Here is a 14,842-nt window from a genome sequence, read left to right on the forward strand (position 1 = left end):
GGAAATCTCATGCAAAATCACAGAGTTCTTCGTAAAATATGAAAATCATACATTAAATACTTCATTCGCAAATCTTCCATTAATTGTCCTTTACGAACTTTATGATTCTTCCAATTCTCAATTGCTTTCTGTTTCCGTTTCTGTTTTCTTCAGTGCAATCTTAACCTTCGTTTGACAGGTATTTAACTTTTGATTAGTGTTACGTACTACTTATGTCGACAGACATAAGTAGCATACACCACACTACTATTATAATACTTCACTATATTCGTAGAATAATGTTCACTAATCTGAATCACAAAATTTGTACCAGCAGGCCTAAACTGTAACATATGGTAGAATTACAGTTATCCATTATCAGAATTGAATGGTTTCACCAAGAACGTTTGAAATATATATGATATATTAGAAAATTGCCGAATTACACTTACTCAATTACGTTATAGATTGATAAACACAGATACACATCTATGTGCTTTATTTATCAATGACTGTAATATCTTGTTTAATTTCCTTATGTTTAGAGCCCATTCAATATCTTACATCAGAGGATACGATTTATAAGCAATTAACACAAATTTTAAGAGTCTACCAATCATACAACCTTGTCGCAAGCTAACAATTAACAATAAACAAGGGAAATTTCGTAGTACGCGTATATTTAAATTTGATTATATTGCTTACAACTGATAACGAATCATAAATTTAGTTGAATTTATCGCCGAAATGAAAAAGAAAAGAAAAAGAACAAATACTCCAGTTATTAGTTGATTAAGCAGAATGCTAACTCACAATGTAATAAAATATATAACTCAATTATTCAATGATCAATTAACACAATAAAAGCAACAAAATTGTAATTGAGTTTCTGAAATAATAAAAGCCATTTGTATTTATTGAGGATTTTTGAAAGCCATAAGATAAAATAAAGTTGTAAAAATTCACTTGGTATTGTTTGTTTGAATCTTCCCAATGATGTTTAGCACTGCAACTGGTCAGTCTCTGATTGGCCATATATGCGTACTGTGTGTATTGCCTCGATATAACCTTAATTCACAAGCATTATAAACAAATATGGATGATGACTAGCAGTAGAATCCAGGACGAGCGTTTCGTCCTATTTGGGACTCGTCAGGTAGATGTACCTGCATCTCAGAGTTGATGTTCACTCTGAGTGGATAACGCGATGGCGTTTGAAGCGAAAGGTACTGGGTTGGAGTCTCAGAGTGAACATCAACTTTGAGATACAGGTACATCCAGCTGACGAGTCCCGAAAAGGATGAAACGAGCGTCCTGGATTCCACTGCTAGCCATTATTCATCTTTGCTTATAATGCTTGTGAATTAAGGCTATATCGAGGCAATACGCACAGTATGCATATATGGCCAATAAGAGACTGACCAGTTGCAGTCCTAAACATCAATGTGAAGATTCGAACAAACAATACTTAATAAATCATTATGCGAAACCTCTAAAAAAACAAAACATTTCCTTACATGTGATTCTGCCATATTTAATCGTTGTGACATTTCATTAATACGTTGTTCAAGTTCAGAACAATATTGTCGTACATTATTCAATTGGTTGGCTGCATTTTCAAGCTAAAATATAGTAAAGAGTAAATATTTGATAGATGAAAATTCTAAGAAGAAAGTGAATGGAGGTTATTTTCTTAATAGAAAGATCTTTAATTATTGAAACGGTTGATTGTAGATCATTCAGTCAGTTACAACGTAGAACTTCGTACGTACGTACGTAGATCAGTTTGAGTTGCCATACCACATTAGCACAGAGATGCAGTTGTCGATTCAAATCCCATAGTGGTAGGAGTAGTAAGAGTATATGCAGTAAACCGATTGTAGATCAAAGTTGTCTGATTCATTCATTAAATGTTATTCTGTTTTGTTGAAAATGATCTATGATCATGAATGCTATGTTGTGCAGGATCTACGATATAAACTACTGTAAATGCTGAAATAGATGAAATTGGGAAACTTTGGAAGCACCATTAAATAAATATGTTAACAATATATATTTCTTATTTGGTCAGTTTTTGATATTCATGGTCCACCAGGGTGCTAGGTATCTGTTTGGTTGCGCCATAGGATTGAGCTGTACTATTCAGATTGTAACGTTAAAGCCTATATGGTGTCTGATTTTCCTGTGAAGCAGGGTTGAGTTGTACTGCTCGGGTTATAAAGTTTAAACCTGGATGGTGTCTAGTTCTCCTAGAAACGGGATTGAGCTGTACTGTTTGAGTTGTCACATGAAAGTCTGGATAGTGTCCGGTCCTCCTGAAGACCAATGTAGAATTACCCTAGCCCATTTAGGTATATTATATTTTATAACTTATGATATTCAGATATTTTTTCCTGGTTTTAAACTTCTGTCTGATCTGTTAACTGTCTCTATAGCTTTTTTCAATCCGAAAATTACATTACATTAACCTACTTGTCTATGCTCCTCCACGAGGGGTAACAGGCGTAAGTAAGTAAGTAAGTAACTTGTCTATTTAATGCACATTAGGTTTTGTTATTTATGTTCTTGGTGATCCTAGTATATATACAATACTAGGATCACCAAGCTTTACAAGTCTGATGATTACAGAGTAGCACATGGTGCACATCTGATCTTCCTAACTTTTTAACTAATCGTTTAAAGAACGATTTAGAATAAGATATGGGGAAGAGATCATTTGGGTAACAGTGTTACTTGATTATTTATTGATGAACCTAGAAATAAAATTTTGAGATGGTGGAGAGGTTTTATAGCTCAAGTGGATGATCTAAATGGAATTCATTGAGCTAGATGGTTTGGTTATGGAGTTTTCATTGTTCTATCGAACAACGACATCAGCACAAACTTCAAGTGGAAGTTAAGTGTTTGGATTTCTCCACATATGACTCACGATTGTGGACACACATTTGACTGGAAAAATGTTGAAATCTTGGATGGAGAGAATACTAAAAGCAGCAGAGAATGTTTAGAAGATTGGCACTGAGTTCGATCAGAAATCAACAAACAACTTGCAATCGATCCAGTATATCAATCAATCAGACAAATATAAGACCAAGAATCAAAATAAAGAGGCAGATAATAACAGGTTAAAGGTCAATGATAACCAATCACGATCAATGTCGACAGGACAAGCTGTGATTCATATGTGGAAAAATTCGAATAATTCACTTCTACTTGAAGTTTATACTAATGATGTTGTTCGGAAGAACAATGAAAGCACCGAAACCAAATCATTCAGCTCAGTGAACCATACTCCACCTAGAAATTAAATGTATGATAACATAAATAATTAATAAACCTTTATTTAGAGGAGGACAGCCGACAGATGCTGTAGTGCCGTGCTTCAATAATAGTCCACTTCGATAACCGTTATTATACCAATCTTAACGGTGTATAAAACCAGAAGGCAAAAGGAAGCGGCAACTACATTTTTATTGATGAATGATGCAGACCAGAAAGCTGTGAGCACATGAGCAAGTGTAAGCGAGCGAAGCAAAGATGATGCATAGTGGAGATGGCTGGGAAGCCAACTCGCTAAGAGCAAGCATTACTCAATATTCGTAATCAGACAAAAATGAATGACAGACATATGATGAGTAGGATACGAAGAGTACACATATACGCTCATATAAAAAGGTAGTCAAGGTTAGTAAGCGAATAATGAACAAGATCAAAATATGACTCATGATGTGTAGGAGAATTGGCTTGGCCAGTAACTAGAATAAAGTATATGGGCTTAACATAACAACCGATACTACAATGCATTTCCAGTAAGGATCGGAGTCAGACAAGGCTGTCTACTCTCCCCATTCCTCTTTCTTCTGATTGACTGCATTATGAAGACTTCGACATCTTTGGGGAAACACGGAATACAATGGACATCTCAGAATCATTTAGATGATTTGGACTTCGCAGATGACCTAGTCCTTCTATCTAATACACACGAACAAATACAAACGAAAACAACAAATGTAGCATCAGCCTCTGAATCAATAGGCCTCAACATACACAAAGGGAAAAGCAACATCCTAAAATACAACACGGAGAACACCAACACAATCACATTTGATGGAGAAACTCTGGAGGAGGTGGAAACTTTCAGGTGTCCGGTAGGCATCAGCGATGAACAAGGAGGATCTGATGCAGACGTAAAGGCGAGGATTGGCACAGCAAGGGCAGCATTTCTACAATTGAAGAACTTATGGAACTCATAACAACTCTCAACTAATGTCAAAGTGAGAATCTTCTATACCAACGTCAAGACAGTCCTATTTTACGGAGCTGAAACGTGGAGATCCACTACATTCATCATCAAGAAGGTACAAGTATTTATAAACATTTGTCAGTGCAAAATACTCAACATCCATTGGCCGGATATCATCAGCAACAGCGTTTCATGGGAGAGGATAAACCAGGTTCCAGATGAAGAGGAAATTAGGAAAAGACGTTGGAAGTGGATAGAACACACATTAAGGAAATCACCAATGTACATTACAAGGCAATCCCTAACATAGAATCTGGAAGGGAAACGGAAAAGAGGAAGGCGAAAGAACACATTACGCCGGGAAAGAGATGCAGATATGAAAAGGATGAATGTTAACCGGAAAGAACTGGAAAGGATTGCCCAGGACAGGGTTGTATGGAGGATGCTGGTGTGTGGCCTATGCTCCTCCACGAGGGTAACAGGCGTAAGTAGGTAACTATCTAGAATAGATTAGATTGTTACCTATTTCAAGAGATGATAATATAACCAATAAAAGGTTTTATAAGTTTTAAAAAAAAACAATCACCTGACTTGTTTTCTCAATTAAAAGTTGTTGTGTATGAGTCAATTTGTCTTTTGTTTCATCAGTTTGCGTTTGAAGTTCACGTTGAGTCTTGGTCTAAAGAAGATGGCAAAAACAAAATGAATGTAATTATAGACATTTATATACATAGATATACATATATAAACTAGATTCGATGTACCACCTTGAACTCCAAATGTTGAAGATGATGGAATTTTGCACATTATTTAACTTGTACGAGTTCTGTCATCTAATCACAGTAATGTAACTTAGAAATACAATGTAGAATTCCAGAGTGTTTTCGGCAGTTTTTGCTCTTCAAGAGGCAGGTGAAACCGTTCTTGCCGACCTTTTCGAGGACACTCACTTGTGTACCATCCATGCCAAACGTGTCACCATTATCAGCCTTCTGGTTTTCGGCCTATCGAGGGATCCACGTCGATACCTGGCACGTAATCTTCTTGTAGTGGTGATCGTGGTCAATTGCGACTCCACGTCATATATATCTGGTGAGCCCGATGTGAGTTGCTTGTACAAAAATAAATTGGATAGAAGTACAACAAGAAATGATGCGAATGGATAAGAAGTAGATCTTGAAGTATCCACCTTCAGCTTTGCTCAAACTACTGCAACACCTGTCCCAATCAACATAATCAATGTAGGTTGACAAGATCATTCACTGGTTTACTCACTCTGTTTAAAAACTCAACTTCAGCATTAAACACACATTAGTTTCATGACATTTTGTCAATACTTTCAAAACATTGGTGAAGGTATACTATCAATCCACATATATCTTCAAGCAATAAAAAGCTGTTTATCATGGTTACAAGTCATACAATGGGAACTGCTATAGAATATGCTCATCTTTTGATAGGTAGATATGACATTGTTTATATTGGGTCGTTTACTATTTAGATTCATTACGTCTTATTAAACAGTACCAAATTCAAAAGGTATCAGATGGATAAATCTGTGTCATTACATTGTAATAATGCATTTTTAACCCATCTAATTCAATTGGATTAGTCTAATTAAAAATTAAAATGACTTCATCATAGTAATAATGAGCATTTGACAAAACCCCCATCTGATAATGATCATATGTTCACTAGTAACTGGCTCCATGAGATATTTCCTAGGAGTTCTAGTGAGAACCAGTGGAGTTGAACCAGGTTTCTTGGGAGATATCAACTCATTGAAGACAATGGTGTATGGTTGCTCAGTTTCGTGGATTGGTTGAAGTTAGACATTAACACCGTTGAATGCCGGCTCAGTGGTCTAGAGGTTAAGTGCTCACGAATGAAACTGACAGCTCCTGGGTTCGAGTCTCGTGAGGCGGAATCATGCAGGCGCACTGCTGAGGAGTCCCACAATGTGACGAAACGGCCGTCTAGTGCATCCAGGTTTTCCATGGTGATCTAGCTTCAGTTGACTCATGATCTCAACTACATAAATATTTGTTTAGTTTTTTTCATAGTTGAAATCATGAGTCAATTGAAGCTAGACCACCATGGAAAACCCGGAAGCACTGGACGACCGTTTCGTCCTATTGTAGGATTCTTCAGCAGTGCGCGCCCACAATCACGCCTTACGAGATTCGAACCCACGATCCACCAGTCTCGCGCCAGAGCACTTAACTGATAGACCACTGAGCCGCCCGGCATCCAACGGTGTTAATCTTTAACTTCAACCAATCTACGAAATTGAGCAACCATTCACCAATGTCTTCAATGAGTTGATATCTCCCAACAGACCTGGTTGAACTCCACTGGTCACGGCCTCTCACTAGAACTCCACGAAATACCTTATGAAGCCAGTCAACCAATCCAGGTTAACCTCAATGTTTCAGATGAATACTTTTCCAAGTTATATAAAAAATCAACTTACTAATTCATTATTATATTCCATTTTTTGTTTTTCTAATTCTTTAATTTGTTCCTTGAATTGTTCTATCTCATTTGTAAGATTCTTTATATCATTTTTTAAATTATCTACTAAACTACGAGATTCTTGTTCTGATTCTTGACTAATTCTTAATTGATTTTGTAAATTTTCACATTCTCTATGTAAACGATCCATTTCTCTAGATAGATGAGTTGTTCCAGATGTTGTACCATATAATGGAACATTATCATAATTTCCTGGACCAGCAGATGCTGGACGCATTCCACCAGTTGAACTATTTATACCAAAAATACTGGTTACTGTAGCTGAACCACTTCGTCCCATACTACGTTTTAACTATTTAATGAAAAACAAAATTAAATAACATAATGATAGCAATCAATAGATATTGAACATTGATGGAAATTTAACTGAACAAAAGATTAAATTCACTTAGTATTGTTTGTTTGAATCTTCCCATTGATGTATTTAGGACTGCGACTGGTCAGTCTCTAATTAGCATATGTGCATACTGTGCGTATTTCCTCGATATAGCCTTAATTCACAAGCATGGTAAGCAAAGATGGATAGTGGTTAGCAGTGGAATCCAGGACGCCCATCGCACAAGCAAGTGGCTATCAGGACTCAGTGGCCGAGTGGATAACGCGATGGCATTTGAAGCGAAAGGTACTGGGTTCAAGTCCCAGAGTGAACATCAACTTTGAGATATAGGTACATTTAGCTGACGAGACCCAAATAGGACGAAACATGCGTCCTGGATTCTACTGCTATCCACTATCCATCTTTGCTTACCATAAATAAAAGATTGTATCCTGGTGCAGATATAAGTACGGGTAACTCCCAGGACCTGTTAATGGACGATTATTCTATATATATTCTTATTGTATAAGTATTGAGTAATTAGATTATGTATATCTATATTTATCTTATTATAAGCTTCATTGTGACCTATGGATTATTATTATACGAATTACTGTCCCTAAATTATATTCAGTTTATTGATTATTGTATCCTACGTTCACAGCCATATTTGGCTTGATCTTGTACAAATATTATTTTCTATTTTATTGTGTGATGCGGTCTGTCTGTTCGGTATATAAACCGAGTATGTTTGAAATAAATGATTCTCATAGATTCTCATAGCAGAAGCTGCAATTAGTGTTCTGAACTCAATTGGAAAGTCTAGGCGGACAAGGGACCAATAAGGACGCTAGACTGCTCATACCAGTTGAACGTCATTGATTTAGCACAGTGTTAATATTGGAAGAGTGCTAATATATATAGTTATTTGTTTATATGTTTAAATCAACTTTTGTTTAGATCCTATTATCAATTCAAACAGTACTACTATCCTAGTATGTCTGAAAAGTTCTTAACATATTGTCAAGTTAAACACCAATTCCATTATAACTAAGTGATTATGTAATAATTGAGTAATGTAAGAGCATTAATAATAATAATATTACCTGATCCAATTGATCTCTTAAACTATCTCTTTGTCGAGCAATTGAATCACAATTTGATTGTGTTTCTTGTAATTGACGACTAAGTTGTTGAATACGTGAACTAGCTTGTTTAAATTCTCTTTGATAACGTTCTGATTCATTTGTAATATTTTGTACTGTTTGTGTTAAATTGGTAATTTGTTGTTGTAAATTTTGCTAAGGGGAAAAAGTTTTCAAAAGAAAGTAGGTAAATAAGGAAGTGATGTATGTTTCATAGTTGAAATGATGAGTCATTTGAAGCTAGATCAGTATGGAAAACCTGAAAGCACTGGACGGCCGTTTCGTCCTATCATAGGACTCCTCAGCAGTGCGCATCTACGATCCCGCACTCACTAGATTCGAACCCAGGACCTACTAGTCTCGCGCCAGAGCACTTAACCGATGATGTTTGATCATGAATGGTACTATCTTGTTACAAATTGAACATTTGAATAATAAAAGTTGGAGTTAGCTTGAATAATGAACTTATCCCTGACTTATCGTAGGAAAGTTAGCTTCATAGTTTAGTTAATCAACTCGATTTGATTGAAATCAGTTTATTAGGTTGTATAATACAGGTGTGGTGTGGGCTACTTATATCCGCACAAGTAGTATATAACGATGAATGTATTTCAGTAGAAGATTGATAAGGAAAGAGCTGGAAAAAAACGCAAATGATATGAAAATTCATGAAAAATGAAATCGGAGACTATGGACTGATATTTGAAGAAGGAATGGGCATGTTTGAGATAATTGATTGATAGTTTGCAAATTAATTGTTTACTGTATGGTTGTCAGATTTTACTGAGATAGTCTGTCCCCATTCGTGTTCTTGTTCACTACAGGAGTAGTGACTATATATAACTATGTTTACTCTTAATTCTTAAGTTTCATGAAATAATCCTATGTTGTTGTCGTTGCTAGTTTGCATTATTGGTCTGAAAATATGAAGAACTGGTCATTGAATGTCTCCTCGTTGTTACTGAACCTCAAGTTGATGACAGTTAGAAAAAGAAAACATTTTAAAAACAAATACAACCGGTAGATACGTCTTAACTTCTTAATTCATCAACTTTAGGAAGTATATTGAAAACATGTGAGAAAACATGTTAAGGTATTTTCGACGAGACTATAATTTATGGACGAATCAATCAGGTATAAGAAAACAGGTCTCGGATTTGGGCGCGAAATTCCCTCATCTATTTGATTAAATAAAGTTTTGGCATTATAGATGATGTCGTTTCGTAATGAAAAACTTTAAATCTAATTCCTAACCGTAACCATCAACTGCAAATCATAATTTGAATTCCTCACTCAGGTTTATAACCCTCATTTGGTCTTAGTTATTAGGTGGACACTCTCAAGGTCAACCGATTGTTGCTCAAAGGTCATCCATAAATTATAGTCTCACCGTATTACAGTGATAGGAATGTAAGAGGTTCATCATGGTCCTGGTTTTGATTTTGGATGTAAACACGAGTGAATTTTACTTTTAATCCATCTAACACTAGGATAAAACAACTAATTATAATCCTCTCATTTTCTATAACTAGTCAGCTAAAACCAACCTGTAACGTAAACTATTTTCAAATTAAACTAGACTTTTAGGAATTGTGGCGAATATTTATACAACAACGCCTTTGCCATAGTTTCAAATTCAAGCAGGTTAATCAACAATTGTTTAATTTTATCGAGTACAACTGTTTTATTACTGATATATGTGAACTTCACTAGTCATCACTTCTCACTATACACTGTAGTCTGTCTTTATTGTTATGCTTAAGGAGTCAAGGATATCCACTAACAAAAAGTCTTACACAAGGATGAAATGATAGTCTAGTGGGCTTCTGGTAACCTAAACCGAGATCAGTATATCATAAATATGACTCAGAATTTAGGTCAACCTCAACAAAACATCTTCGACGAACTTAAATTACTCAATAAATGTATGTAAAAGACCAATCTATATGTTCAGTTGTTACCGTAAAATAACCTTACTTACTTTATCCAACATATATTGTTGTTGTATATCTAATGTAGATGTTTCAGCTCTAGTTAAATTAGTTGTTAGTTGTTCACGTGCAATATCACGATCTTCAATAGCTTGACGAAGACGAACTTGTAAGTCAGCAATTAATAATTGTTGATTAGTAGAATCAGTATGACGTCCATCTGGTGTAGTTGATAAAGATGTATATTGACGATCTATCTGTTTATTCAAGCATATAATCTGTAAAGGAAAGAATCTCAAGTGAATAATAATAATAATGATAATAATACATTTAAGCACCTTATTAAATACTTATGAAACATAACCCCAAATGCCCTGGTACGGCCGAGAGTGAGGAGAGTCCGCTCTGCCTCTCCAAATGCTATCACATGGTCACGTGTATATAGTCTCTGCCACGGAATTCCTACTCACTGCCTTCTCGTGGTGGGGGTGTTGTCTACAAAATTGAGAGAACGAAAAGCGATTGTCTGGCGCTTTAACTGGGTTGGTGGATACGGAGGGTCCACCTAGGATAGTTGGAAAACCCTGATTCCAAACCAATGGTGCACATGGGCTACAGTATCCTGAAGGAACAAACGGCGTATGAATTAATTGTTGGTCACCGGCTACCATGGGACCGCAACTCCATACGATGCTCCACTGCCTTGTGGATGAGACCTTTAAGTCGAAGGCTCCGGTGTGGCCTCTAAGAAAACCACCTGCTTTGGTTTGGGCAACTATGTAGCGATATTTTTCTTCGAGGAATGATCTTATTTGAAGTATCAATGAAAAGCAATGAGACGTAGAAAGCTATTTCCTCCTAGTATAAGACTTTTAAAGCAAAGTATATTTGATAATTGGTATACTTATCTTCTGAACGGATTCATTTGAATAGATGAACTTTTATAGAAGCAATTCTTCAAATTTACTAAAAGGTTAATACTATAGTTTTTATATATTTATCTACATATCTGAGAAGATATTGTTGTGATTGAAAAGTTATGAGGTCACTTGTCAGTTGCAGCGTAAACATATTAGATAATGATAATATTACTGTATTCCTTAAATGACCACTTGTGTGATTTTTTTATTTTTTATCCTTTCTTATAGTTGAATTCATGAGTCAATTGAAACTAGATCACTATGGAAAACCTGGAAGCATTGGACGGCCATTTTGTCATATTGTGGGACTCCTCAGCAGTGCGCATCCACGATCCTGCTTCACGAGATTCGAACCCAGGACTTATTAGTCTCGCGCGCAAACGCTTAACCTCTAGACCACTGAGCCGTCCGGTATCCAACGTTATTAATGTTTAACTTTAACCAATCCAAGATCAAAGAAAATTGACAGTTAATTCATCCAAAGTGATGAGAAAAATGAGTTAATTTGAAAACCATTGAGAATTCAATATAGGACTTGATTACTCGAGGGACACATCATCAGGTTCTACAACATGTTTTCCCCATCAACTTTATGTTTCCACCATAAGTATTTTAAGTATTTCATCGAGTCGGTATCTCTTGAGATGTTTCATATAAATGATTACTACAAATGAAAAACATCAAACAGACAAAAATATAAATTAATAAATATGCACCTGAGCTTCTTTACGTTCCAGTTCTTTCTGAAGTTCCTCGATTTTCAACGTCAACTGATGAGTTGGTTTGGTTAGAGTACGCTAAAGATCAAAAAATTACTAACTTTAAAATATACAATTAGATAAAGTCATCAACCAGTATAAATGTTGTATTAGGATTTAAATGTAGCCATCATTGAAGTCCCATACTTCTAAGTAGTAAATTAAGTTTGTCGTTTAAGATTTGATGACATTTGCGTCTAAAGTACATTTTAATTATGATCATCGAATCAGTCAACTAGTTATTAGTGTTTACGTATGGTATAACGCATAATGAAGTTGAACTACAAAGGTAGGTTTCCGTAATTCTAGGTGACCTTGACAACTTTTAGCCCATTCAAATGACAAAATACAGTATAAACGGATGAATGTTTTGTGATGGGAATTTAAGTTAGCTTTTCAAATTTTTGTTTGCGACATTCTTTCATATAGCTATAAAGTATTTTTGTATGATAGCTAGTACGATTTCGTTAAGAAAACCTTAAAACAAACTCTTACTTCGTTTTTCAAAGTTGAAATCATGAGTACAATAACATCGTGGATACGTACTGCTGAGGAGTCCCATAATAGAACGAAACGGCCGTCCAGTGCTTCCAGGTTTTCTATGGTGGTCTAGCTTCAAATGACTCATGATTTCAACTTTGAAGAATACTGAAATCTCCACAAAACCCCTTCTTACTTTGTTTAATCAGTCGTAAGGAATAAACTGTTCTGATAGATAAGCGTACGTCGTGACCTTGAAGTGGTTTGTATGTTTGGGGTTGATTCGCTATTATTGTTCAGCTTTATGGAGTTTAGAATACAAATTACGGAATTTATCATAAACATGTAGTTTTAGTGTAGTCAGTGAACTCTCCTCGATTGGAAATCCGTTTATTGGTTGTAGAATCTGAAAATGTTCAGTAAACAAGCTGTTATATCCCGTGGAGAATTATGAATGGTAACTTTGAGGACTATTTATGGACCAATATGATATGTATATATCCTATTGTATAATTGTTAAGTAACTAAAGTATCCATATTATTGTTCCCTTCATTATAAGCTATTACTGTACGATTTACCATTCTTGAGTTATGTCCAGTCTATTGACTACTGTTCCCCCTATTCACAGCCACATTTGGCTAAATCTTGTACAAATAATATTTTCTATTTTATGGTACGATGTGGTCAGTTGGATTGGTATATAAACCCAGTATGTTTGAGAATAATGATTCATATTGCAGAGGCTATTATTGGTGTTATGGACTTAACTGGCTGGGCTAGGCAGATAGCAGGACTCACAAGTACTCAAGACTGCTCATACAGTTTTTGTGTATCACTGGTCCGATCGATAATTCACTCCTCTGTGATTGGCGAACTTATTACGTTCATATGTAAACAGAGCATCCAGACAGGAACTCGATATGACATAAGCTTATTTATATGACTAAAATATATTCTTCCTTGAGAGCATTTGTATACCTATAAATATTACTTCAAACGACCTTAAATATCTTATATGGTATGAGTGTGAACCCCATGTGAAGTGTAATTCATTATTAGACTAGTAGAATGTACTCTACTTAAGTGAATAGTTTGAATATAGAGAGCTATGGAAAAAATACTTAAGGATTTGAATTGTTTTACTGTACCGAAGATGAAAGTATGTAGAAAAAACATTCAAGAAACCATGAAAACAACATTGAATAGGCTATGAATCATAAAACGTACACTGTACCACTGTAACAACTATTCAAAATAAGATGAAATCATACTTTTAATGATCATCACAACATTACTTTTTCTTCTCTGTATAGAATAATGGAGATTATTGAGTTTTATTTGAGATAATGAATCGATCAATGTCCTAGCGCGAGATTCCTCAGAAGTGTACGTCTAAGATCCCGTACGTGGGACTCGAACCCAGGACCCTTAGTTTCATACGTGTAAGCTCATTTTGTTTTGCCTAATTTTATTTAAAGTTTTACTGATATTTATTTCAAATCATACAAAATGTCAGAAGTGGTTTTGTGGATACTATAGTAATTTCATTAGTTGAGATCTTGAATCATTTAAAGTTAGATTACCATGGAAATCCTGGAAACACTGGACGGCCATTTCGTCCTATTGTGGGACTCCTCAGCAGTGCGCATACACGATCCTACCTCGTGAGATCCGAACCCAGGACCTATCAGTCTCGCGCGCGAACGCTTAACATCTAGACCACTGAGCTGAAGTCCAACGGTGTTAATGTCTAAGTTCAACAAATCCACGAAATTGAGCAACTGTCCACCATTCTCTTAAGTGAGTTGATATCTCTCAGCATACCTGGTTGAGCTCCATTGGTCACGGCTTCCCACTAGAACTCTAGGAAATATCTCTAGAAGTCAGCACTAGTGAGCATATAATTATTATCAGAGGGAGTTTTCGGGGAGACTTCAGCAATTTTATAATTGAAATCGTGAGTCAATTGAAGCTAGACCTGGATTAAAATCTCGCAAGGTGGGATCGTGGATGTGCACTGCTGAGGAGTCTCACAATAGAACGAAACGGCCGTCCAGTGCTTCCACGTATTCCATGGTTGTCTAACTTAAATTTACTCTTGATTTCAACTATAAAATTACTGATATCTCCACAAAGCCCCCTTCTGATAAGTGAATAATAATTAAAAGAAAACTAAAAATCAAGAAAAAGAAAAAGAAAGCACCGGATAGTTACCGTTTCTGAAGTTTGTTCATTTAATTCGTTGATTTTATTACGAAGTTGTTCTTCTAATTTTTTACATTTTTCATTTTCTTGTTCATATTGTACTTGTAAATTATCATATTGAATTTTCATTTGATCATACTAACAAATTTTTTTTTAAGGGGATTAAGTAGTATATAAAAATTTATATTATTAAATAATTGTTTAACTTTGTATTGTTTTATCAAAAGGGGTTTCGCATCCACGATCCCGCCTCGTGAGATTCGAACCCAGGATGTACCAGTCTCGCGCCAGAGCACTTAACCGATAGACCATTGAGTCGTCGGTTAAGT

The 14,842-nt window shown here is 35.6% G+C and overlaps 1 protein-coding gene and 1 non-coding gene across 2 annotated transcripts in view; one reads left to right on the forward strand and one right to left on the reverse strand.

Annotated features, from left to right (window-relative positions):
* Positions 1-1,412: 1,412 nt before the first annotated feature.
* Smp_165890 (rab6-interacting protein 2/elks/erc/cast,putative) overlaps positions 1,413-14,842 on the reverse strand; it is a gene marked incomplete at both ends in the record, with an annotated part of 20,168 nt that continues 6,738 nt past the window's right edge. Inside the window, 5 exons of the mRNA XM_018798708.1 lie at positions 1,413-1,601; positions 4,809-4,901; positions 6,696-7,034; positions 8,180-8,317; positions 10,191-10,487. Of these exons, the coding sequence (XP_018647443.1) occupies positions 1,413-1,601; positions 4,809-4,901; positions 6,696-7,034; positions 8,180-8,317; positions 10,191-10,487 (1,056 nt within the window). The remainder of the gene's footprint in view (positions 1,602-4,808; positions 4,902-6,695; positions 7,035-8,179; positions 8,318-10,190; positions 10,488-14,842) is intronic.
* Positions 7,779-7,845, forward strand: Smp_tRNA_01109_Gln_TTG.1.1. Its single transcript has one exon. It is a non-coding gene (tRNA).

Source organism: Schistosoma mansoni, assembly GCF_000237925.1.
Source record: "Schistosoma mansoni, WGS project CABG00000000 data, supercontig 0441, strain Puerto Rico, whole genome shotgun sequence".
NCBI classification, from domain to species: domain Eukaryota; kingdom Metazoa; phylum Platyhelminthes; class Trematoda; order Strigeidida; family Schistosomatidae; genus Schistosoma; species Schistosoma mansoni.